This window comes from Drosophila santomea, chromosome 3R (genome assembly GCF_016746245.2).
Source record: "Drosophila santomea strain STO CAGO 1482 chromosome 3R, Prin_Dsan_1.1, whole genome shotgun sequence".
In the NCBI taxonomy this organism is placed as follows: domain Eukaryota; kingdom Metazoa; phylum Arthropoda; class Insecta; order Diptera; family Drosophilidae; genus Drosophila; species Drosophila santomea.
In genome coordinates, this window is record NC_053019.2 from 21207418 (window position 1) to 21229924 (window position 22507).

Genomic DNA, 22507 nt, shown 5'->3' on the forward strand with positions numbered 1-22507 from the left:
AAGAAACAAAAAAACGAGAGCAAGTCGAAAAGTTGCGTTGTATAATTTTGTAATGTAAAAATAACTTGAATAAGCAAATCCTTGTTTTGTTTTTTTATTTAAATTACCTATGTACGTTTATTTAGATTTAAAGTAATTAAACGAAAGAAGCGGAAAATACAGAAAACATTAAAACAGTCTAATGTAAGCGAAAACACACAGAAACAACACGGCTGGTGCCGCCTTTTGACTACAAGTGTGGGTCATTCCATTCCATTGCCTTCATTGCCTTCTCTTCCCCTCCAGAGCTCTGCAACCAGGTAAGTACGCAAATTACTTTCAAACTCGGCGCACTTTTTCTTCTACTAACCCAATCAACTCTTTTGCCTTTCAGCTCCGAAGCTTGGCAGTTCAGCCCACTTGCTCAGTTGAAAATCAAGTCGTTGTAGTTGCGCAGCAGGTGGTAGGGCGACACGCGGCAACAGGTGGTGGTGCGCACCACGGTGATGCGATCGGCGCGCTCGAAGTTCGCCTTCACCGTCTCGTAGTAGCGACCATCGCTGGCATGGAATGGAGATAGTATATAATATAGTATAGTACAGACAACTGGTGGAGTAGAGACCCACCTGAGCACCATGCAGCGCAGCTTGAGGCACTTGACGCGCAGAATATCGATGGCCTTTTGGCTCTTGTCGGAGAAGCGCAGGTTGTCCGGATCCCAGCGCAGCTCCAGGCGCTCCAAGTTGCCGCAGTTCGAGGCAATGGTGTCCATCAGCTGGTCCACGTGGATGTTGACGCCCAGCTTCTCCGCCGTGCCCATGACAATGATCCTGAATGTGGCAAGTGTTTAGCTCATAAGAATAGCATTTGAATATCATTTGATGAGCAATGGAAACACCTACTTGCAGTTGCCCAGCAGGGGCAGGATGCTCATCCACAGCTGGTCGGTGATGTGCGGCATGCCCGAGAGGCAGCAGGCGCTCAGCTGGTGACCCTGGCGCTGTATGAACTTCAGCAGGCCCTCATCCGAGATGTTGTCCGAGGAGTCCAGGTCCAGCGAAATAAGCGATCTAGAACAGAATGCTGTAGAGGAGTATTTGGCTTATGGAGCAGCTGCTGTGTCAGCTCACCTGGTGGTGCCCGACTCCATCCACTGCTTGAGAACGCCGTCGTTGAAGCCATTGATCTGGCCGGCCGACAGGAACTTGAGGCTGGGTATCCTGGTCAGCATGTCCACGAGGCACTCGGGCGACAGATCCGTGGCCGTGATGTCCAGCTCCTGCAGGGCGCACTTGTCCCACTCGGCCTGCATGACGAACTCGGACTTCAAACTGGTGCCGTTCATCAGCAGGCAGGTGAGGCGCTTGGAGCGCTGGATGAGGGTCTTCAGGGTGGAGCCGGTCACCTTGTTGCAGAAGTTGACGGCCAGGCACTCCAGCTGGATGCAGTTGGAGCTGAAGGCGTCGATATGCGAGTCGTCGATGAAGTTGATGCCATACAGATTGATCACACGCAGATTGGGCGTGGCCGACTTGAGCTTGTGCACGTTGATCACCTCGTAGATCTCCTCCTCCTCCTCCTCGCACTTCTCGTAGGTGCCGATCAGGTGCAGCACCTCCAGGCCGTTGATGAAGTTGTAGATCTTGCGCATGAAGCCCTCCATGAAGATCACCTCCGACAGGCAGACGCACATGTAGCGCAGCTTGGTGGGAAACGCCTGCATCTCGCTGAAGTCGTGCAGTTGCATGGCTACAAAGTACAACTAATTATATCCTATTTCTGGAGCGGATGAAGTGGCGCACCCACCTGTGGAGAAGTCCAGCAGCATGTGCGTCAGATTGGGACACTTGGCGGACAGCTCGTGGAGCACGGTGTGCGTGATCAGCTCGATGGGCAGCTCGATGTAGCGCAGCGTCGGCCCAAATCTCACCGAGATCAGCTGCAGCAGCATCTCCAGGGAGCCCACGTGCAGACCCGAGACCTCCGGCCGCAGGCTGACGTTCTTCCAGAGGCGCGTGTCGTAGGCAATCTGGCGCCATCGACGGCAGATCCGCGCCAGGCGGCAGATCTCGCGGTGCGACAGGTACGAGAAGATGTGCAGCAGCACCTTGTCGGGCAGCTTCTCGATGGTCTGCGGATGAGGAGCATGGCAAGGTTGTAAGGATCTTATCCTTATATCTTATCTATACTAAATGATTCGGATATGATCTCAATATGGAGCTAAACGTGTGAATGGGAGCACAGGCAGCTAGAGAGGCATAGTTGAGTGCCTATATATGCTACGGGTGAGTGAGCTTCTATAGCTTCTCTTTCTGGGCTCTCCCACTTTCGGGTGAACTGACGAGTGGGTTCCCAAAGTAATAATCCCAAAAGGAAAAACCCATAGTACCGTGTCGGCGAAGGGACTGCGAACTGTGCCGTCGGAGAGGTAAACCTGGGAGGCCTCCACGGCCAGCTGACCCCAGATATCGGTGGATATATCCATTGCTCTTGTATGAGTCGCGACCACTTGCTTATATAAAATATATAGCTACTACACACGGCGGCCAAACTATGTACTTCTACGCGTGAATATCCGTCGTATCGAGCTACTTTCGCGCTACTGCGAGGCGCATTCCCTCTGCCATCGCCTTGCCATCGGAATCTCCAAAGATCCGCCAGGCAGTGGACTCAAGAGAACCCCTAGGCGTATTTATAGACCAGCGGCAGTAACGAGAGCACCACCACCACCATCACCACCACATCACATCACACCACATCATAGCAATGCATCAGCTGTGCTGTTCACGGGCGCCGCACCACTCACGCACTCTGCCTGCACCACTGAGCCACTGGCATCACTAGCACCACCCACCCACCAGGCGGTGCACGCGAAGAAAGATCACTGCCAACCTGGGGAGGATGAAGAGCATCAGCACTAAGCTGTCTAGAAGTATGCAACACCTTTCTTAGCTTCCACTGACCAACTGATTCATCTGCAGATATTTATGTATCTTTTACTTCCTTCTAAAAGAAGCTGTAAGTGCTTCTGTTTTCTGAGAAATAACCTACTGAGTTTTAATCCTGCAAATTCTTCTCTTTCTTCACAAGTTTCCTCTGCCTACTATATCATATTTTATAGTAGTAATAGCCCCTCTTTTCTCTCAGTGCACGTGAAAGCTGACAAGAACGCACGCTGTTTGTTGCCAAGATTTCTGTACACACGCCATCGCTCGTCTGGCTTTGTTTTGTTTACTACATCTATATCTGTATCTACTACATCTATATATACATACATATATCTGTATCTTTATATACACATGTGTGCCCATGTACAGGGTACTCACCAGTCGGGTCTTCACCACGCCCGAGTCGTGTAGTCCGATGGCCTGCGAAGAGGTTTGCGCTGCCAAAACATTCCAATTATCCATGTTGGTCACTGCTCTAGCACTAGCTCTTGGATCTCTGGGATCTCTTGGATATCTTGGATCTCTTGGATATCTTGGATCTCTGGGATCTCTTGGATATCTTGGATCTCTGGGATCGGATGGGGATCAGCCGGGAAGGTGTGCGCTGTTTCGGCTGTACAATATGTGTTCTTTCCGGATCCGTCTGGTTATATCTGTCTGTGTAACTAGGGGAATGTGCCGGCTGTACTCTATAAGCTATGTATGTATGTAGGAGAATTCATTCATGCGCTAAACTATTTCTGCGAGGCTTTCCCACTACTTAGTCACTTAGTCACTCGGCATTCTGCGCATTTCAATCTATGTAGTTAATTGATAATTAGTTTACAAGCAGCTGAGTTAAGTTATTCTGCCATTTTAAAGCCAACATACAAGTTATCCAGTTTAGCTAGAACATTTGTAGTAGTCTACTAGATATTTCTTATATTTTTGGAAAGCAAAAATACATAAATCATTCAAGCAGAAGCAGTTAATCAAAATTGAATGATTATGCAGTTAATTACCCATTTGATTAGTTGAACAAGCGAATGGTTAGACGCTCTCTACAAATAAACACGGGCATGAGAAGAAAAGCGATTAATTAATTAGTTGTTGCCGTTTTACTTAGTGCCTGCAGTCGATTAAAATAGCGAATTCCCAATTATGCAAACTCAGTGCACACACATTGTTCACTTGCGTTGGATTTTGATTTGAGATTTGGGGCCACACATCACAATTTGTTCACCCTTCGCCCGGTTTATTAATAGTTTTCATTCGGCTGTTGGCGCTGCTGTTGCAAATTGTTGGATGTTGCAACTGGTAAGTGCAACGCCGCACAGAACATGCAGTTTCGTAACTTTCGCACCACAAAGTCACGGGTCGCGATCTCCGTGGAAATACACTTGTTCACTTGGCGAATTACTGGCAAATTGAACGCTGAATTCCGGCGGAAATCGACGAATGCTGCGACTTCTCATGCGAAAGTTCCGCGTTCTCGACGGCTCCACAACTCTGAGAAAACTGAGAAAATCAGGCGTCCGCGGAAAATGGTTTATACCAAAATCCACTCGGCTAGTTGGTCGTACCACATACGGAGTACATGGGCATGTGGGCATTGTGGATGTGGGGATCCGTGGATATGAAGGGGTTATTCGGAACGATCTCTGCGAGTGCAGGCGTCATTAGCTTTTCCCATGGCGCACGGCCAACAGAGGGGCGCATGCCAAGGGGGCGTGGTCCATCGTTGGGAATCATACATTACAGCGGCAGTTTCCTACAAAGTATCTCTTATTATTATTATTATTTTATGACTGCATTTCAAAGCTTCAAATCACTGGCAGAAACCTATTATATCATCTTACATTTCATTTTTAGTTTTAGTTAATGGGGCAAAGCTAAGAAAATCCCCAAACTAGAAGGCATTTGAGATTGCGAATAAGTTTTAGAAACACTTCCTAGTGATCAGATTGATTGTGGAAATTGCAACCTTATCAGTTTCAAGCTTATATTAAGTAATCTACCAGTAATTAATTACGAATTTCTGTATGGAATGCAATTAGATCTTCTTTTTATTGGTTACAAATGTACATTTTTAGCTAAACAAGGAACTACGGCTCTATCCTCCTGACTTCAACGATGTGGATGCCGTATTTCTGGTTCTTCGTCACAAAGTCCTGGGCCCAATTGCCAGTTAAGCAGCCACCATCGCAGTTGCAACCAAAGATGTTGCACGGTCCCTGGCCGCAGTAGGCCCTCGGGAATCTGTGATTTTATACGCTGCACTATGGGTGCAAGGAACTCGACAGGTTGGCGAAAATGCTACGATTTAGTCGGAAAATTGATTAGGCCCAGTTTCCCGGAATTTCATTTTAGTTTCAAATTTAGCTGATGCAAATTTATTCAAAGGAATTACAACTGATAAGATAGCAATAGCAATCTTTGAAATGCGATATAGTTTATTAGTTTATTAGTTTATTAGTTTATTAATAAAGAAATAATTAGTTTAAAACGCAGATCACTTGTAACGGAAATCCCATTTGAATCGCTCTAATCGGCGTTGCCAGACCGCGCTAACCCTTCGCACTAGCGCCTCCGTTAGTTCTGATCAGAACGCAGTGGTTAAGCAACGGTTGCTCGAACATTTCAGTCGTTTCTTCGCCGCTCAATCGTTCGGTTGCTGCCCGTTGTTGTTGCCCGCCAATCGATATCGATAAACGTAGGTGTGCCTGCAGTGCGCCTGTGTGCGTGTATGTGTCAGCAGTGCAGTTCAGTATTCCTATTTATCCCCAAATTCTGTGAGAAATGTGATTTAAAAGTTTTCTATACTTAATATTAACCGTTCAGAGCAACCAGAACTCGCATGTTTAACTGAAAATCAAAAGCAGTAGCTGCAAACATTGCAGTTTGTTTATATCTGGTACAGTGCGCGTTGCAACCTGTTCTGCGTGCGTGTGTGTGAGTGCAAGTGTATGCGCCTTAGAGACGCCCTAGGAGTTGTGGTTGTAATGTTATCGAATCGAAGTTGCAACTCATTAGGGATACTCACGATCCTCGAAAAGGCAGTTACTAAATAATTTGTTTGTATCTCAGTATCTTGTAAATTAGTATCTTGTATCTTAGTATATTGTTTCTTAGAAAGATAGGATTTAAGGTTGAAAACTCGCTGATTGTGAGAAATACCTCTACAAACCTAAAATTCCAACTAAGCTTGCATAAATCCGATTACGTTTCTTATAGATAGTAATAGTGTACTTCCCCCTTTGGGAAAATTTCAAACAAAACCACCCACAATTCCGCTTAGGCAATCGTCTTCAATGATTTGGATGTAATTACAATTATGGGGCATTAAGAGTGCTCGAAATTGCCCAATTAATTAGGTCTAACCCAGTGAACTGGACACAAATTACCATAAATATTAGTTGAGCACTCTGCCTCCACTTTCTGGCAAGATCAGCCTGACCTTAATGGGTATCAAATGGGGCTAAGCCACTTGTCTCTTGAGCAACCCACAGACGTAGTACTTATATTCAATCATTGATATAGTTCCTTCTTACTTCAGATCCCAGGAGCCAACCAATACGATCCCACACCCACGATGTCGTACTCCGCGGAGCGAGCCCTGTCCCTCCTTTACCCGCTGGCCATAGTCTCCTCGCTGGTCTGCTGCATCACCTCGGCGGTGGCCTGGATGCACTGGCAGTACGTGCTCAACGCCTGCCCGGACACCAACTGCGGATGCGTGCTGCACGGGAAGAGCACGTTCAACAGCTTCGAGGGCGGCAACATCGCCTACTGCCACTTCGCCACCTTCGGCCTCCTGCTGCCCCTCATCTTCGCCCTCGTGCTGGGCATCTACCACGGCTATCGCATGTGCATTGGGCGTGGCAAGCCCAAGGCGGGCACCGCCACCATCCGGCAGCGGTAAGATCGGGTGTCTGCGGGTCAATGGGGTTAATCGACTGGCCACATTCGTCTGCGTCTGGGTGGGCCGCATGCTAATGATGAGCACGCGGCGGATGAGTAATGCTGCCGAGTCGGAGTCGCGTCAACTAATCACTTGTACTTCCCTCTGCTTGCAGCTCCGGTGACATGATCGTGGTGACCACCGAGTCGGAACTCACGCCCGATGGCCTCTCGCCCTACTACTGTAAGTATCCACCGAGCAGTCCATAGTTCCCATGTGTAATACTCGACTTTCGTAGGGCTGCCTGCCACCGTCATCTCGACGATAATGGCCGTGTATCAGCTGGTCTACTCGGCCATATTCACGGACGGATTCGAGGTGACCTGCAAGCAGTACAGGGAGGCGCTGCTGAAGGAGATCCAGGGCGTGGGCAACATAGTGCCCGTGATCAAGTCGCGTCTCTCCTGCGCGGCCGTCTTCGACTTCATGGACTACCTGGTGGAGAGCATTTCGTACGAGCGGCGACGCTACGGTCGCATCAACACCGCCGCCTGCCTCTACTTCACCCTGGTCTTCGCCTGGATCGCCCTGTTCGCCTGGCTGCTCATCTGCCTGATCAACGTCATCCATCTGCGGCGCACGAAGGCCGCCCGAGTTTGAGCTTGAACTTGTGCCATGCATCGGAAGCAGTGCATTCCCGGCCACTTAAATTGGGAAACGATTAACTATAAGAAACACCACACCGCACATTCGCCTTTTAACTTATTTAGTAGTAGACACACAGCCAGAACGTCCACGTTATGAACGCATTGTACAAATGTTTGTATGAGCAACGAGCGATATGCTAAATCGCAAGCATTTTTAACATTATATATAAAGCCTAATAAATATATATATATTTATACGAAGTGAAGCGCATCACTTAGAACATCGTTGAGAAACAAACATTACAGCTGCAGTTTCCTACAAAGTATCTCTTATGGTTTTATTACTGGATTTTATTCAAAAATCAGCATAAAAAGCTTCAAATGATAGTTGTGTAGTTTTCGTTAACAGTAGAAAAAGTTCCTTGTAATCAGATTGATTGTGGAACATGAAACCTTATCAGTTTTGTGCATATTTAAAATAATTAATTACTAATTCCTGGATGCAATTAATGCTTTTTTTTATTGGTTGCAAATGTGCATTTATGGCCAAACAAGTAACTACCATGGAATCCACTTGACTGAAATGATTTCAATTCCGTATTTCTGGTTCTTCCGCACAAAGTCCTCGGACCATTCGCCATTTAAGCAGCCACCATCGCAGTTGCAGCCGAAGATGTTGCACGATCCCTGGCCGCAGTATGTGCCCACCTGGGCGACTCCATCGGCGCAGATCGTCACTTCGCACTTGAGCGGATAGTCTCCATGGCCGCCCACGTCCTGGCAGTCGCCTCTGTCCATCTTGTAAGACACCTCCTGCCGGGAGGAGCAGCATTCCGACCTGGCCACTTGGACGAACGACAGGCAGCAGATCCCGACGAGCAGCAGAGTCATCACTGGGGATGTCATGGTTGGATTTCCTTTGAGAACTGATGCTTTTTCCCTCGGGAATCTGCGATTTTATACAGGGAAACTGCAAAGTTAGCGAAAATGCTGCCAGTTAGTCGGAAAACTGATTAGAGCCAGTTTCCCGGAATTCTACTTTAGGTGCATTCCTGCATTCCTGGCCACTTAAAGTATAAACTGATGAACTATAAGCAACCATTCTTACTATATTTAATGCCTAATAAATATATATATTTTTACGAAGTGAAGCACATTACTTAGAACTGCAAAAACCATAGTTAAAATTTGCCAGGTTTACATAGGATAACATAAACATAATCTATGCATACAATATTTCGGCATTTTTTAAACTTGTTTAGTTTGCTAAAAGTCCTTTTCTTGCATAGAAAAATTTAAAGACAAATAGTTTCATGTTTCAATTAATTTTGTAAAAGAGGGAAATTGTGAATTTAAAAACATAGGGAATTTAGGCATAAGGGCAATTCCAGTATATTTCCCAACGCCCTGGCATTTTCGGCTGGCACGGTCACACCAATCCGCTGCTGACGTGCCGCAAAGCAAATTGTTTACGTGAAAATCCTTCAATTGCAGCCGAGAAATCGCACAAAATGCTGGACATTCAGACGCATATGGTAAGTACGCATGCACCGCAATCCCGGCCACGTTTAATCGCACACTCTTGCCGCAGGACTTTGCCGGACAGGGCAAGGCGGAGCGCTGGTCGCGCTTCATCATCACCTTCTTTGGGATCGTGGGCCTCATCTACGGAGCATTCGTGCAGCAGTTCTCGCAGACGGTCTACATCCTAGGCGCCGGCTTCGTGCTCTCCTCCTTGGTGAGTAGCTGTCTCCATAGCTTCATAGCCTCCATAGACTCCAGCGCTAACCGCCTGTTATGCTCCGCACACAGATCACCATTCCGCCGTGGCCACTGTATCGCCGCAATGCGCTCAAGTGGCAGAAGCCCATCGACACGGACGCCAAGTCGTCGAGCTCCGAGTCCGGGGACGAGGGCAAGAAGAAGAAGAAGCAGTAGTAGCCGTAGTCTAGGTCTAGGCCAGCAGTAACGTGTACTTCTCACTATCCAATACAAACTACATACTAGAACTAGAACAACTCGAGAACTAGATAACTAAATGGGTCGTCGGTAGGCGATGAGATCGTTGTGGTCGTAGTACTTGTGGATGAGATCGTACATGTGGGCGAAGAAGAACAGCAGGTTGTCATACTGCCCATTGTACGGCGCCTCCCTGCCCACATCCTCGATGTCACTTTGCGTGCGGAGCGGCGCCGCCAGCTGGTGAAAGCTCTCGGTGATCTCCAGGTTGTCCAGGCCGCGGTACTGCGTGTTTAGGCCCCAGGCATTGATGTGCACCTCCAGCAGGAACTGGTGGATGGCCTCAATGGTGGCCAGGTACCAGCGCGGACTGCCGCGCTGATGGCGCCAGAACTGAGACAGTCGATTCTGCAGCACCACGGTGCGCAGGCCGCGCACCCGTTCGTCCGCGTAGATCCCACGGCTCTGGTTCCAGGTGCTGTCTATGAACACGGCGCGGCGGATGGGCAGGTTGTCCAGCGTCCAGGTTCGCCGCGCCTGCGGCTCCTCCAGCTCCACCTCGTCCATTCGCCGGCGCAGCATGGTGCCCATGTGATGGCCCTTGGGCAGGCCGTAGTTCTCGCCGGTCTGCAGCCGGACGTTTCGTTCGAAGAGCTGAGGCACTGCGAGCGCAGTGGCGCTGGGAAAGATGAGCACCACTCCCGACTCCTCGCGGTAGTCCGGGATGTCCGGAAATGTGTGAATGCGCACGTGCTGCGGCGCCAAAACGGCAGCGTGCACCGCCGAGCTCTTGCCGTCGATCTCCTTCTTGTGCTTGATGATGTCCACCTGCAGCGGCAGCTCCAGACGGGGCAGCAGCTCCTCCAGTTCGCCCACCGGCACGTAGCAGCTGTAGCAGAAGAATTTCCGAGATCTGTTGCACAGGTGGCAGTTGTGGCGTCCCTCGATGGTGTCCAGCACGCTGTGGTCCGCGATGCGCATGTGCACGAAGGGGTACTTGCGGCTGCGCTGTGCCGCCTCCAGTGGATGCGTCATTGTGGCGGAAAAGCTCTTTCAAATTGCAACTTGAAATAACAAATTTTCTGAGGAAATTGCAGTTTAGTTATCGATAAACAGCGGCTGAAGTGACCAGGGCTGGAAAGCACTTTCTACACAATTTGGCTGGAATAGCCCGTATGATGTGTAGAATAAAAGTAAAATATGTGTAAAAACTGAAACAAGTGCAAGTATCATTTATTCTTATTCTTTTAGCTTCTTTTTGTTAAACATACATGTCGAATTTGATTAGCCAGCCCTACTTGCACCAGCAAGCCAAACGGTCACACTGCGCCAAACAAATCAAAAGCCGGCAAAGTTGTGCGAAAACTAACAAACGAATTTGAAAGCCCTTTTTCCGTATTAAAAGATGTAAAGAACAATGCGCGGCATTCGCAAGTGTGTTCACTGTGGTGCCATCAACGGAAACCGGGCGCTGATCTGCAAGAACGCCGCCTGTCCGCAGCGCAGGAATGTCCTGGACGCCGTGCAGCTGGTGTCGCTGCGACCAGGCTCCACTGTATACTCGCTGCGGACCAAGGAGAAGGAGCAGCAGCCGCGCAACTTTGTGGTCATCCAGGACGTCACCCTGTCGCTGCAGCCGGATGCTGCAGTGGTGTCCAGCAAGGCCGAGTGCTTCGTGGAGTCGTGCCAGAAAACGGGTGGCCAACCGGCGGACTGCGTCCATGTGAAGGCTTGCCGGGAGCTGGGCACCGAGTTCGCCAAGGCGCAGGTGTATCGGGTGTCCCGCGAGGTGCTGTGGAACCTGAACATCAGCCTGGAGCAGAAGCAGCACCTCTGGCAGCTGTACAAGTACGCCGAGGAGGAGGAGCACCTGCCTGGCGTGCAGCGTTTGAATCACTCCACGTTCGCCGTCAAGTGCGAACGCTCCGAATCCTTTCCAGCTGCTCGACTGCACGTCACCGTGTTGGCCAATGGTTTGTCCAAGAAGAAGAGCAGCTACGCCTGCGCCTGCCGCAAACTGAAGATCATTGTGGAGACGGATAACTCGCTGGTGATGCAGGACGAGATCTGCGATCATCTGCTGCTCGTGCTGGCTGCGATACTCAGTTCGCCGCAGGGAAAACGGGTCTATGGCCACTTCACCAGTGGCTTGCAGAACTTCTGGATGCCCTCGCAGCTGGAAACTCCGCTGGGCGACGTGGCCACCGAGGACTTGAGGCTCAGCCTGGACATGGTGGATGAGTTCGACCCGCAGGTGGACATACTTGTGTTCGGCGATCAACTAGATGTGAGTTACACCACCCAGCCTGACCAGCTTTTAACCTATTCGTGTTTCATATAACTACAGCTTCCCTTGCCGAATCTCTCCGATGGCGTCTTTAACCTGGACAACATGCAGGCCGCCACTTCTGCTCACAGCACCTCGAGCACCAACGATGCCTTGATTCACTATGCCAACGACTCGCAGCTCCTGTCCAATTGCGATGTTTATGCAGAGCCCATTGAGCTAACCGACTGCAATATTGAGCTGATGGATCAGTTTCAGCCCACCGATCAGCTGGATATATGCAGCGAGGATATAGAGCTGCCCTTGATTAGCGAACCCTACAATATCCTAGCTGCTCCGCCCATTTTCACCGAAGCCACGCCCTCTGTCGTCGCCGATCAGTTGCCCATTGAACTGGCCACCATATCGGTGGTAAAGAAGACGCCGGTCAAGTTCTCGGAAATAGTGACGGAAGTAAAGTCCCTGAAGCAGCCCTCTCTGCCGGCCAAAAGGGATTTAATAGTGAACAATACGGCATCAGCGTCATCCGTTTGCTTAGACGCTTCCGTTCAGCCGGCCTTGTCCTACTCGTCATGGCTGGATCATGTGATCGAGCTGCTAAACGAGAGTTGCGAGCCATTGGACACTCCAAGCGCTACTATTACCAAGCGCTCGGTTCATCAAAACTTCCATGTACACAAGGTAAACGGAAGGGAAGTGCTAAGCCTCCTACTTACAACCTTTTTGTGTATCTTTGCAGGAAACCTTTTCGCAGTTTTGCAAGAGCTTCAGCACTGGAATCAAACGACGGCCATTGGACAAGCTAACTGTGATAGAATCGGGCAAACATAAAGGCCTCAGCAAGTACACCTGGCACTTTGCGAGTCCGCACACCGCGAAGCGCATCTTCAGCACTTCCAACATACAGCTGCAGTTGGACCGCGCCTTCGAGCGGCATGCAGATGGCCATTTCGTTCCCTACGTGCGTCCACGCATTGAGCCACAGGCGCCGGGTCAGCCGAAAAAGCGAGTAGTCTACCCGAGACTCCGCCTGCACATGGTTAAGATAGTCTTCGAAGCGGCTCCAAAGGTGGGTTTGCTCTCGAACTGAAAAGGAGGATAATAATAAACCTTTATTCCGCAGGACTTTGTCGGGAATGGAGTCCTGCTGAGCTGGACCCCGGATGTTTTGCCCCGCAGCCACTTTGGGCTGATGCGCGTGGAGTTCACCGTGGAGACACGATCGCCCAGCTAGGGTAAGTTTGCAATTTGATGTTCTTTATTTAGACGCTTTCGATTTTGTCTGTTCCATTTATCTTTAGTCCATTTCAACTTTCATTGGCTTACGATTAGCTTAGGTGTACATACATATACATACATATATTCATATCATTAATTCTGTTTATCGCGAGACCTTGTCCGATCTTTGTGTCGCATCCTCCTGCTGCAGTGGCCTCTACAAGCTGCGGGAAAGTCCCTACTTTCAGGACCTCCTGACAGATCCTGTCAGGATCTGGGGCAAATGCTTCGTTCTTTTAAATCTATGGTCTGCCTCTGGGTATCTGTATCTTTATCTATTTGCTTAGCTCTAAAATCGTGGGCATGCTTACTTAAGTTCTCGCTACATCCAGCTCTTTCTCATGAATCGTTTTTAATAATTCTTTGTTTTTTTTTGTATCTTTTGTATTTTCTTGGTTTTTTTTTTTAAATTGTTTACGCTTAACTTTGACATTCATCACATTTATAAATTGCATAACACCGTCAATTAGATAATCTGTTGCATCTGTGGTTTTGTATCATTCTCAATTACTTTAGTTAATGTGTGAAGGTAGTTTAGTCTTGGAAAGTTTTCCATTTGCTCGAAAAGAGTGTGCACTTTTTAATTGGGGGATTTCGGTAGAACTCTGTGTGATCATTGCTCCATCGCAATGCGGTTGATTAAGCTTTTCTTTGGCTGCGACGTACATCGCACACTTACAACATTATGTACATAATGCATAGAAATATCCATATCCACCTATAGTTTCATCGTACGTACTACTATTTATGTGTTTAACAGTTAAAATGCATAGTTTTTGGTTTTTCAATATCGTATATCGTATCGAAATAATATGATTCTTGTTGTTATATTACAGATGAAGCATTTGTTACCATTGCCGGTGTCAGTATGAGAAATTTACAAGCCCTCCTAGCGTATAAGTAGTCTTAGCCTAAGTCGGGTCTAGTGCCTAAGAAACATAATCTCACAAAATTGGTCATTAGTTGGTTAGTTGGTTAATATGTAGAGTCGCCTATTTGGTATCAGCTGACAAATGATTGGATTGATACGATCAGATTGAAGGGTGCTCTCCTCCCTTCCACCCGAATCGAGCCCGAATCTACGGGGTCTGCATCCTCAAGTAGTCTGACTACATGCGATTGTGGGGTGGACACGGGATGGATGTTGGCGGGGAAGGGGGGAAACTGAAGGACCTTTGACATTCGTTAATTTACATAATCAGTATACATGCTTATTCAAGTTAAAGTGTACAAAAAACCAGTCTTTAAAACATGTTTGTTTATCGTTTCTTATGTTTCTTCATTTCCACTAATACTTTACATATAAAATGTAAAAATATTTACTAAATTACTTGCGCTCTACTCGCTTTGCTGTGGTGTGGGGAGATATACTTGCTATCTGCCCGATCTGGACAACTGCCAGACCATTAGCCATGGCAATTCAGAGTGCTAGGTTTAAGCCTAATTCGTATCCACATCCGGGGCTAACTTTAAGAACTGTACAGGTTAATATTACGCTGTTAGTCGGGTCTATCAAATATGGGGAAACATGGAAACGTTGTAACGTGGAAACACCCTGTGCATCGATAGAGGAAAACAAAACTTAAACTTGAGTTTTCATTGGGATTTTCTTTTATCTCGCTTTTCACATGTATCGTATATTTTAATAATACTTTGCTTGCGACTACTTGCAGATTTACACTTAGTTGTCGCCGTTGCTTACTTTACTTTTTTATTTTTACAATATTATTAGCTTATTAGCTTAATAGCTTTGCAGAGTGATGGGTTTAAGTTTTCAGGCCACTTTTGACCACATTTTTACAGTATCTTTTATCTGCCTATCTGTTTTCCGGCCTTGGCTGTATTTACAAATTTTCGTGATGCCTGGTGCTTTGTGCGGAAATCGTGTGATTTTTTTTAGCTTGATTGGGATTTACAGTGATGTGTGGTGTAAAGTGCTCGGTAACTCGGCGTATTGCCCACTAAATTCGCAATTAATTTGTAGCTAGGTTTGCTTGAGTTTGTCTTTATTTTGTATTGAACTGCATTTAAACTGGAACCAATTGATTAAAAGGCAAAAAGAATAACAGATACTAGGACGGACTGAATCGATTCGAAATGCAAAAAGTTGCTCAGCTCAACTAAACTCTAGGTTAGTTAATTCGGCAATTCAACTAATAATCATTACTTTAATAGGAGCTTTTGGGGGGCTTAAAAAATCATGGCACAAGTGTGTGCAGCATTAGCCTGCATTTAACGTTAGTTATATGTAATCAGCGTATATAAATGATTAGACAAATATGTTATTAACTCTACTTGTTCAATTTGTGCATTTTGCTACGTTTCCACTTTAGATTTGCGATTATTTTTTTTGTTCTTTACTGCTTTTACGGCTTCTGACTTTCTGTCGCTTCATGTTTTTCCCTTGTGACTAAATGTGGGTAAAGTATGCTGTATAAAAACCTATGTTTACGATATAAAAAACTACACAAGACGAAATAATTTAAATAGTTTTAGTAGGGGAAAACTAATTGAGGGGAGGGGGGCATAAGTTATAAAGTTAAAGTAAAACATGAGCTTACAGGGTGAACGAATAATTTATGGACACAGCGCTAGACGCTCTGCACTCACTTAAACGACTTAAAGGTTAATAAATACATCGCTATGTACGTAGGTGTAAGGTTTAAAGTTAAGTATTTATATTTAAACATTTATAAAATGATTTAAATTCCCTCTCTGTAAATATGTAAATTTATCTTTAGTTTAGCCTACAATATCTAGGTTTTGAGCATCTGTCGCCGCTGCGCTTGTGACGTTGTTGTTCGTAATATTATTGTTGTTGGTGATCGTTGTCGTTGGTGAGGAGCAGGTTGGTGAGTTGTCCGCATTGTTCATCACCGATGTCAGGTCACCGATGTTGTTGTGATGTTGGTGCGTGTTGTATTGTTGTTGCAGTTGGGTTTGTTGTTGCATCAGGGCCAGCATTTGTTGTTGTTGATGTTCCATCAGATCAGCAGCGTTGTTAGTAACAGTATGGAAATTGGCATTAGTAAGGGTTAAACTGTTCTGGGATGCGAGTGGTGTTATTGTCGGTATTGTGGATGGGACTGTTGGTGTCGTTGGAGTCGTTGGTGATGCATTCGCACTTGCAGTTGCAGTGGCTGGCGTGGCTGGTGTTGCTGCATGGGCGACTGTGGGTGAGATCTGGTGGGTCAGGTCTGATGGCGATGGCAGTTGGATGGTTTGTGGGGATGGTGTTGGAGTACTTGGTGGTGGTGGTGTGATGGATGAACTGGAGGACAGAGGAGCGACTGTGGGCGGTAGCAATGACAGAATGGGCAAGAGGCTTGGATTAGTATCGGTGTGCGGTGTGCTGACTGTCTCATTGAGTGCTGTCTGTTGTTGCTGCTGCTGCTGCTGTTGCTGCTGCTGCTGTGTCTCTAGGTGTTGCTGCTGCAACTGCAGCATGTGCAGCTGCTGCTGCTGCAGTATGACATGCTGTGGAACATTACCATTGCTGCATATTTTGCTATAGAGATCCGGCGTGGCCGTTGTCACATCCTCGAATTCAGTCCGAAGCGCCGTGCGCTTCAGCAGGTTCAAATTGCCAGGCAAAAATGAAAGTATGTTGTAGATGACACGAATGTCCTCGCTGGATGTCCACACCCCGGGTCGCTTGTTGTGGTACAGCTTCGCGTACTGGTACACATTCGCCGTGCTGCAGTACTCCATCTCGATGGCCAGCGACGAGATGGCGCAGAAGGTGCACGCCTGGGCGCCACCATATCTACGGGAACGATGAAACGATTTGTGATGACTTTATAACCATAAAAAGCGCGTCCTAAACTCACCTGTCCACAATGACGATGGGTCCATTGCGGTAGTCGTTGCAGCGCTCGTGCACATCGACGATGAAGTCGTAGATGCTGTTGGGATTGGACATCTCCGGCCAACTGGGACAGTGGAGCATCTTGACCGTCAGCTCGTAGTCGTCTTGTATCGACTGGATGACAAAGTCGCGGCTCACATAGTCGCTCTTGTTGGTCTTGTTCAGAAACTTGACGCGATAATGATCGCTCTCGATGGGCGTGGCCTCATCCGGCCAAAACTGGGCAAAGTTCTGTGGAGTACATTAGGATTAGTGTCACGATTCGATGAGCAATCCTATTCAACCTACTATATCGTCTAGGGATGAGAGCAGCACGACGGTCTGTGCATTGTGGTCCCAGACCATCTGCCAGAAGTCCTTTATCGTGTGCGCCATGGGATGCTGAGTGACTATAAAGTCCCGCAGCCGCCGGAAGCCGTGAAGCCAGGAGGCGTTGATATAATCGCTGCCATCCTCGCCCGGCTTGGGCGTCAAGTGCACCCGACTGCCCTCGATGGGGAAGATGGCGCCGCGGTTCTTGATCGAGTTCACCTGCTTCATGGCGGATGCAATGTGTATGTCCTTCGGCTGGAACTGTATGATGTTCTTGTACTGCTGCTCCAGGTAGGGAGTGCAGTTCTTCAGCTCCTCCACCTGCTCGGCCATCAGATTGGTCTCCCCTGAGGCGATGGCCTCCACCAGAGCGTCGTGCAGGAATATGTACTGCTCCTCGGTTTGCACCAGGAAGTTCCTCTGCGCACGAATGTGGCGCAGGAAGCCAAAGACGTTGACGATGTTCTTCTGCTGGATCTGCTTGAGCATGGCGTCCAGGACGATGTAGGTGCCAGTGCGACCGACGCCAGCGCTAAAATGGAATTTAAAATATAACATAGTAACTATAGATTGAATACTATGGATCTTCAATAGAGTAAGTTAGCCCACCTGCAGTGCACGACTATGGGACCAGCCTCTGCGGGATTGGCGGCCGAGGATTTCTTGACAAAGTTGAGCACAGGAAGGGGATGATCCGGGGTGCCGTGGTCGGGCCAGTTGGTGTAGTGATACTGATAGACCAGCTTCTCGGTATTGCACTGCTTCTTCTTCTTGAGCTGAGATATATATTGTTAGTTATGCGAACTTTTGAAGCCATTTAAAGTAGACCCACCTTCAAGTGCTTGATCTGCAGGGTGCGCACAGTGTAGGTGGACATGACCTCCTCCTCGATGAGCTTGACCTGGATCACGCCGTAGGTCTCCACCCCATCCTTCGGCCAGTACATGTCGCACTTGCGCCTGCCGCGCTCCACCAGATTGGTGATCATCACTATGATGGCCACCCGCTGCTCCCAGATCATGCGCCAAAAGCAATCGAAGGTGTCGGGCAGGGGACCCTGGGTGCCGATGAAGGCATGTCCCTTTTGGTAGCCATCGATGAAGTTGGCATTGATGTAGTCCAGGTTCTTCTTTTGTCCCGGTGTGGGATGCAAGTGCACCCGACTGTGGTCATCTGTGATTTACAAGCAATTTAACAATAATTATTCGTCATAAAAAAACCCATTACGTTATGAAAGCTTGCAGTCATAAAAAGTAGTTATCTAATAGAGCTACGACTTACAGGCTGTGATGTTGAGATAGCGATTCTTGCGTTTGTTCTCCGGATGCTGCGAGTGCTCACATGGCAGATCATCGCTGATGCACTCGTTCTGGATGGCCTCGTACTCCCGGCTGAATCCAATGTCCCCATCCGCGTGCAGTGAAGCCACGTGCTTGGCGAACTCGTTTACGGGCACAGCTGCGCGGATCTCATCGCCAATCTTCACGGGCACTTCCCAGTCCACCTGAGGGGCATTTGGATGGTGTGGCGGGTCGTCCAGGTAGTAGTAGGCCGCATGGAAGCACTTTCTGCTGAAAGGAGTGAAAGGAAATGCCAGGTGTTAAAAAGGATTGTCCACGAAAGAGTCTTGTAGTGACTTTTCATCTCTAAATTAACCACTTCTCAGTAGAAATATAAATACAGTGTCCTAGTATTGCCTGTTCCCATTAACCTAAATATACTGTGTTCTTCAAACTCAATCCCATTAGTTGCCTGGAGCGGAATTCTCACTGACCAGCGGCAAAAGTCTCCTTACAAAAGGCAGGCTACTTTGCCAGGAGTGTAAATTCTATTTAACAGGGAGAACATGATTTTCTTTGCCACAGTTGTGAGCCCTGGAAACTATGAAGCAGCTGCAATCTGTTAGGGCGAATCAGCGAAAGGTGTCAGGTGGGCGTGGCCGACGACAAGCTCCTAACAAAATCAGAATGCATAAATAAGCAGGTGAAAATGCTGCAGGAGCAGTTGGTGGCTAGATAGCAGAAAGTGGGTGGTGGTCAGCACTAATGGCATTCGCTGGCAGTCAGGCGTGAGGAGAGACCGACTGAATCCTTTCGGCAGGACACTCTCCAGTGGCCCCAAGCTGCGGCAAATGAGTGACAATGATGGGGAAAAGGCGGACAGGCATTATGCCCGTTCAATTGCTATACACAAATTGAGGTTAAGTTTTTGTAATTGGCTTAAGCGATTACAAGGAGCGCGCAGAACTTTGGACCAAGTTTCGCCTACAAGTGCACTCGACCAGCCAGCACAACTTGGCAACTTCCCAGCAAAGTTTGCCTCCATTTCACTGCGGGATTCCGCAGCCTTGGGAGAAAGTGCACGACATAATGGCAACTCAGTCGTCCGCACTGTACTGCCAACTTTTCATTCTGTTTCGTGTTGTGGCTCGTTGCACTTTGCTAAGAATATTGCTCTCGTAATCTTGATCTGAATGGTATTGTATTGTATTGATACAAATCGATTATTTCCCCAGAAAATACGGACAGTTTCCGCTTAAAGTGTTCTAAAGCAAAATCAATGACATCTAGTTTGAATAATCTTTTAATAAATTTCTAGCCATTGTAAAGTACAGCGTTTCACACAGAAATAAATATAAATTATTTATTTCTTATTCTTTAGGGTTGCTTATCGCCCAACCAACTCACACATTTCCCCATCAGCAATTCCATGACTAAAAGTTTGTTTTCCAAGATTTGCTCTCCATTCCTGAGTGTTTTGAAAGCGATACTGATCTGTCGTCGTTGGAATTTCTGAAGAACTTGCTTTCTGTTTACTCTGCGAAGTTTGGGAGGCATAAACAAAACTCGAACTGGCAAACTGGCCAACTGGCGAATCGAGAACTTTGATAATTATTTCAATAATTCTTATCAACGGGAGATGGCCATGCGGCTTTTGTTTACTTTGGCTGTCGACGGCAAAGTAAATAGTAACGAAATGGGGGAAAAAACCGACTAGAAAATAAGAAATTCCGCCGCCACATAGAGTATGCACATATATTTACATATGTTTTTCTTGACTTCTGCGCTTGTTTATTGTAGACATTTGTTGTTTTTCTCGCGTCTCTATTACGCACCAAAAAATCGTATTTATTTATATTTGTCAACTTCCGCTCGCAGCTCTGAGCCAGCCATTTGATATGCAACCTGGCTTTTTGTTAATAAATCTTTATGATTTTCGTCGTTTAGTTGGGCAAACACGTGAGGGCTGCGAAAAACTTACGTAAACCAATTTCCGCGCTGCGACTTGCGGCGCAACAGACGCGGCGGTGTGGCACTTGCAGTTGCACCAGCAATTTCCGATGTGGCATGCAGCATGGGGCTGCTGCTGCAGCGCTTTCCCCCGCCAACCGACATTGTGTGTGCCTCCACTGGAATGGCGTTGCATGCGCCGCCCTTTTTTCGCTGCGTGTACCCGCGATCTTCGCCTACATATTGGCACAAATTACGTCATACGTCATATTGGCAACTGCAGTGTCGCCAGTTCACTGCAAAAATAGTACGCAATAACAGCAAACACACACTCTAGCACAATATTTGTCTCAATGAGGCCGTTGTTGTGACGAAATTAGTACACTACAGGTGTCTCTCGGCACTTATCGCTCTTCTTTCACAGCGTTGTTTATTGATAAGGTTTATTATTGTGCCGTTTTTTTTCGTTTCTTTCTGTTTTTTTTTTGTTGGGTGCCACCGAAGTATCTTTGGATCTGCGTGCTTATAGAGGCGCGTGCTTTGGAGAACTGAACTCTGGGCAATTGGCGATCGGCGCGGTGACGGAGCTTTTCCTCAGTACCCCGATCTTTAACCCGACTGAGAGATATAGAAAATGATGAAGTGAGCGAGCTTTTCGAGCTTTGCCTCATCAGCTGTTTGATAACAACTGGCACGTTTTTACTGCCAGTCGTAAAAAGCCAGTTGCCCTTCCCACTTTGCTACAGTGACCATTGCTTAAGAATGTTTACTAATATATGTAATTAAAAATAATTTTTTTTTCTGAAATTATATTTTAAATTGAAGAAAAGAAATACCCATTTATAAATATAAGTAATATTCTTATGTGGTGCTTGTAGGAAGTATAAACTGTGACAATTCCAGTTAAAGTACTGCAGTTAATCCTATCTGTATGTGACATTGATTCGACCTTTTCAATTTACAATTGTAATGCATTTTCTCTCCCGTGTTTGCTTAATTAACTCTACTGTTGTGCGCTACTGTTGCTGTCCAGCAAAGTGGTTAATTTATTAATTGCAAATGCTTACTGCCTTGTGGGTAATCAATATTTGTTAATCGATCGATTGGGCCAGACAACTTCCTCAATAAAAGTTGCATTGGGCGGTGTTTGCCCATGGAAAGTTGATAACGCTGGCAGTTGGTTCATCGATAGCGTTGCTAAAGTCAGTGCAAAGGAAGGGAAATTGGGAAAAACTAGTGGAAAACTGTCCCTTTTCCGCACCACCCACACCCAACACACCATGCACACTTTGACTTTTTGCAACGTTGTCATGAAATGGAACTTTTTTTTGGCAACAGTTACCAATACGTTGTCCAAAAACAATTTCTTGTCCGACTCTCTACTCGACATTCTATTTTCGGCATAGGGAAAAGTTCTATTCGAAAAACCAGACACGCGCACACACATTTGCCAGCAAATAAAGCCGTCGACACAAAAACAATGTTCGCAACTGCATCCGTTATGAAAAAGTAACACACAAGTCCACGCACGGTGGGTTCTCGATAGCGAGAACAGCTTTTTATAATTCGGTGTGTAAATGCAAATGGAAAATTGTTTTGAACTACTCTTCCTTCAAGTCCTTTCATCTTGTTTTCCCATTTCTGGTGCAAATTTAGACTTATAAGTTTCATCATTTAAGAAGAGAACGCTGTCAGCTCGACTACCAGATATCCATTGCCCGCAAATAGATAGACGAGAATTCCTAAGTTTATATAGATGCCTGGAATAAAACCGCACAATAATGATTTACTGCATGACGTCTAAGTTATTCGCTAAACTATTTTCCTGTTGCAAAGAGAGCTTTTCCTTGGCTAAAAATGATGGTTATCGCTGCTGGCAGCAAATTGTTGCCACAAGAAAGTGCAAAGTATTTCCACTTGGCGCCCAAGTTGCCAGTTTTCCAGAGTGTGTGGTTAGTACTTAGTAAGCCTGCCCCAGCGGTTATTAAAATAAATTCCACACCCCTTGACTTTGTGGCATTCGTGCCTCCAGTGGCAGCCACTAAACGTTGATTAGTGCTCTGCAGAGATGGCAAGACGGAAAAGTAAATGCAAATGTAAATGATTTTGCCAAGAGCCG

General features: G+C 47.0%; 8 protein-coding genes across 25 annotated transcripts in view; 3 read left to right on the forward strand and 5 right to left on the reverse strand.

The window, feature by feature from the left end:
• Positions 1-78: 78 nt before the first annotated feature.
• On the reverse strand, positions 79-3586 carry LOC120451099 (F-box/LRR-repeat protein fbxl-1). 2 transcript variants are annotated; one of them, XM_039634504.2, is made up of 7 exons: positions 3306-3586; positions 1786-2110; positions 1110-1728; positions 882-1049; positions 606-809; positions 350-539; positions 79-289 (listed from the first exon to the last, which is right to left on the reverse strand). In XM_039634504.2, exons 1-6 carry the CDS (start codon positions 3387-3389, stop codon positions 404-406), a joined length of 1536 nt encoding a protein of 511 aa, XP_039490438.1. In that variant the 5' UTR covers positions 3390-3586; the 3' UTR covers positions 79-289; positions 350-403. The 2 variants fall into 2 exon arrangements, with proteins under 2 accessions (XP_039490438.1, XP_039490437.1); XM_039634503.2 differs by lacking the exon at positions 3306-3586 and adding an exon at positions 2369-2600.
• On the reverse strand, positions 3409-4539 carry LOC120451100. Its single transcript, XM_039634505.2, has 2 exons — positions 4327-4539; positions 3409-3623 (listed from the first exon to the last, which is right to left on the reverse strand). The coding sequence occupies exons 1-2, from the start codon at positions 4517-4519 to the stop codon at positions 3409-3411; spliced, it is 408 nt and encodes a 135-aa protein (XP_039490439.1). The 5' UTR covers positions 4520-4539.
• Positions 4540-5532: 993 nt separating this feature from the next.
• LOC120453564 lies at positions 5533-7715 on the forward strand. 6 transcript variants are annotated; one of them, XM_039638317.1, is made up of 4 exons: positions 5533-5619; positions 6463-6824; positions 6983-7050; positions 7106-7715. In XM_039638317.1, the coding sequence occupies exons 2-4, from the start codon at positions 6499-6501 to the stop codon at positions 7465-7467; spliced, it is 756 nt and encodes a 251-aa protein (XP_039494251.1). In that variant the 5' UTR covers positions 5533-5619; positions 6463-6498; the 3' UTR covers positions 7468-7715. The 6 variants fall into 6 exon arrangements, with proteins under 6 accessions (XP_039494251.1, XP_039494255.1, XP_039494252.1 ...); XM_039638321.1 differs by having other exon boundaries at positions 5556-5668; XM_039638318.1 differs by having other exon boundaries at positions 5563-5698.
• A 225-nt stretch (positions 7716-7940) lies between these two features.
• Positions 7941-8392, reverse strand: LOC120453565 (protein Diedel). The gene has a single exon (XM_039638323.2). It carries the CDS (start codon positions 8358-8360, stop codon positions 8013-8015), a length of 348 nt encoding a protein of 115 aa, XP_039494257.1. The 5' UTR covers positions 8361-8392; the 3' UTR covers positions 7941-8012.
• Positions 8393-8829: 437 nt separating this feature from the next.
• Positions 8830-9469, forward strand: LOC120453773 (signal peptidase complex subunit 1). Its single transcript, XM_039638614.2, has 3 exons — positions 8830-8989; positions 9046-9192; positions 9267-9469. The coding sequence occupies exons 1-3, from the start codon at positions 8966-8968 to the stop codon at positions 9390-9392; spliced, it is 297 nt and encodes a 98-aa protein (XP_039494548.1). The 5' UTR covers positions 8830-8965; the 3' UTR covers positions 9393-9469.
• On the reverse strand, positions 9410-10543 carry LOC120453772 (tRNA-uridine aminocarboxypropyltransferase 1). Its single transcript, XM_039638613.1, has one exon. It carries the CDS (start codon positions 10446-10448, stop codon positions 9489-9491), a length of 960 nt encoding a protein of 319 aa, XP_039494547.1. The 5' UTR covers positions 10449-10543; the 3' UTR covers positions 9410-9488.
• A 186-nt stretch (positions 10544-10729) lies between these two features.
• Positions 10730-22507, forward strand: part of LOC120452046 (uncharacterized protein C2orf42 homolog) — a 138672-nt gene continuing 126894 nt past the window's right edge. For 5 of the 6 annotated variants that reach the window (XR_005616433.2, XM_039636106.2, XM_039636105.1 and 2 more), the window contains exons 1-4: positions 10730-11700; positions 11761-12381; positions 12440-12769; positions 12824-12935. Coding sequence is in view for 5 of the 6 variants with exons in the window: in XM_039636106.2 (XP_039492040.1) it covers positions 10831-11700; positions 11761-12381; positions 12440-12769; positions 12824-12934 (1932 nt within the window). In the remaining variant the exon portion in view is untranslated. Of the gene's footprint in view, positions 11701-11760; positions 12382-12439; positions 12770-12823; positions 12936-13814; positions 15701-22507 lie in introns of those variants that run through there. The other variant, XM_039636104.1, reaches the window with a different exon arrangement.
• The window catches only part of LOC120452045 (tyrosine-protein phosphatase 99A), a 103272-nt gene continuing 95331 nt past the window's right edge, over positions 14567-22507 (reverse strand). For 4 of the 7 annotated variants that reach the window (XM_039636098.2, XM_039636099.1, XM_039636101.1 and 1 more), the window contains 6 exons: positions 18440-18729; positions 17991-18331; positions 17768-17934; positions 17135-17690; positions 16809-17077; positions 14567-16744 (listed from right to left, as the gene is read on the reverse strand). In XM_039636098.2, coding sequence (XP_039492032.1) covers positions 15721-16744; positions 16809-17077; positions 17135-17690; positions 17768-17934; positions 17991-18331; positions 18440-18729 — 2647 coding nt within the window. In that variant the 3' untranslated portion in view covers positions 14567-15720. Of the gene's footprint in view, positions 16745-16808; positions 17078-17134; positions 17691-17767; positions 17935-17990; positions 18332-18439; positions 18730-20419; positions 20942-22507 lie in introns of those variants that run through there. The other 3 variants (XM_039636100.2, XM_039636103.2, XM_039636102.1) reach the window with 3 other exon arrangements.

Coding starts and splice junctions, on each gene's coding strand:
- LOC120453564 (XM_039638317.1), top strand. CDS start 6,499: ATGTCGTACTCCGCGGAGCGAGCCCTGTCCCTCCTTTACCCGCTGGCC. Junction 6,825..6,982: donor ACCGCCACCATCCGGCAGCG/GTAAGATCGGGT, acceptor CTCTGCTTGCAG/CTCCGGTGACATGATCGTGG. Junction 7,051..7,105: donor TGGCCTCTCGCCCTACTACT/GTAAGTATCCAC, acceptor CGACTTTCGTAG/GGCTGCCTGCCACCGTCATC.
- LOC120451099 (XM_039634503.2), bottom strand. CDS start 2,464: ATGGATATATCCACCGATATCTGGGGTCAGCTGGCCGTGGAGGCCTCC. Junction 1,729..1,785: donor GCTGCTGGACTTCTCCACAG/GTGGGTGCGCCA, acceptor TGTACTTTGTAG/CCATGCAACTGCACGACTTC. Junction 540..605: donor CTGCGCTGCATGGTGCTCAG/GTGGGTCTCTAC, acceptor ATTCCATGCCAG/CGATGGTCGCTACTACGAGA.
- LOC120453773 (XM_039638614.2), top strand. CDS start 8,966: ATGCTGGACATTCAGACGCATATG. Junction 8,990..9,045: donor TGGACATTCAGACGCATATG/GTAAGTACGCAT, acceptor CTCTTGCCGCAG/GACTTTGCCGGACAGGGCAA. Junction 9,193..9,266: donor GCTTCGTGCTCTCCTCCTTG/GTGAGTAGCTGT, acceptor CTCCGCACACAG/ATCACCATTCCGCCGTGGCC.
- LOC120453772 (XM_039638613.1), bottom strand. CDS start 10,448: ATGACGCATCCACTGGAGGCGGCACAGCGCAGCCGCAAGTACCCCTTC.
- LOC120451100 (XM_039634505.2), bottom strand. CDS start 4,519: ATGCCCACATGCCCATGTACTCCGTATGTGGTACGACCAACTAGCCGA. Junction 3,624..4,326: donor ATTCAGCGTTCAATTTGCCA/GTAATTCGCCAA, acceptor ATACATACATAG/CTTATAGAGTACAGCCGGCA.
- LOC120453565 (XM_039638323.2), bottom strand. CDS start 8,360: ATGACATCCCCAGTGATGACTCTGCTGCTCGTCGGGATCTGCTGCCTG.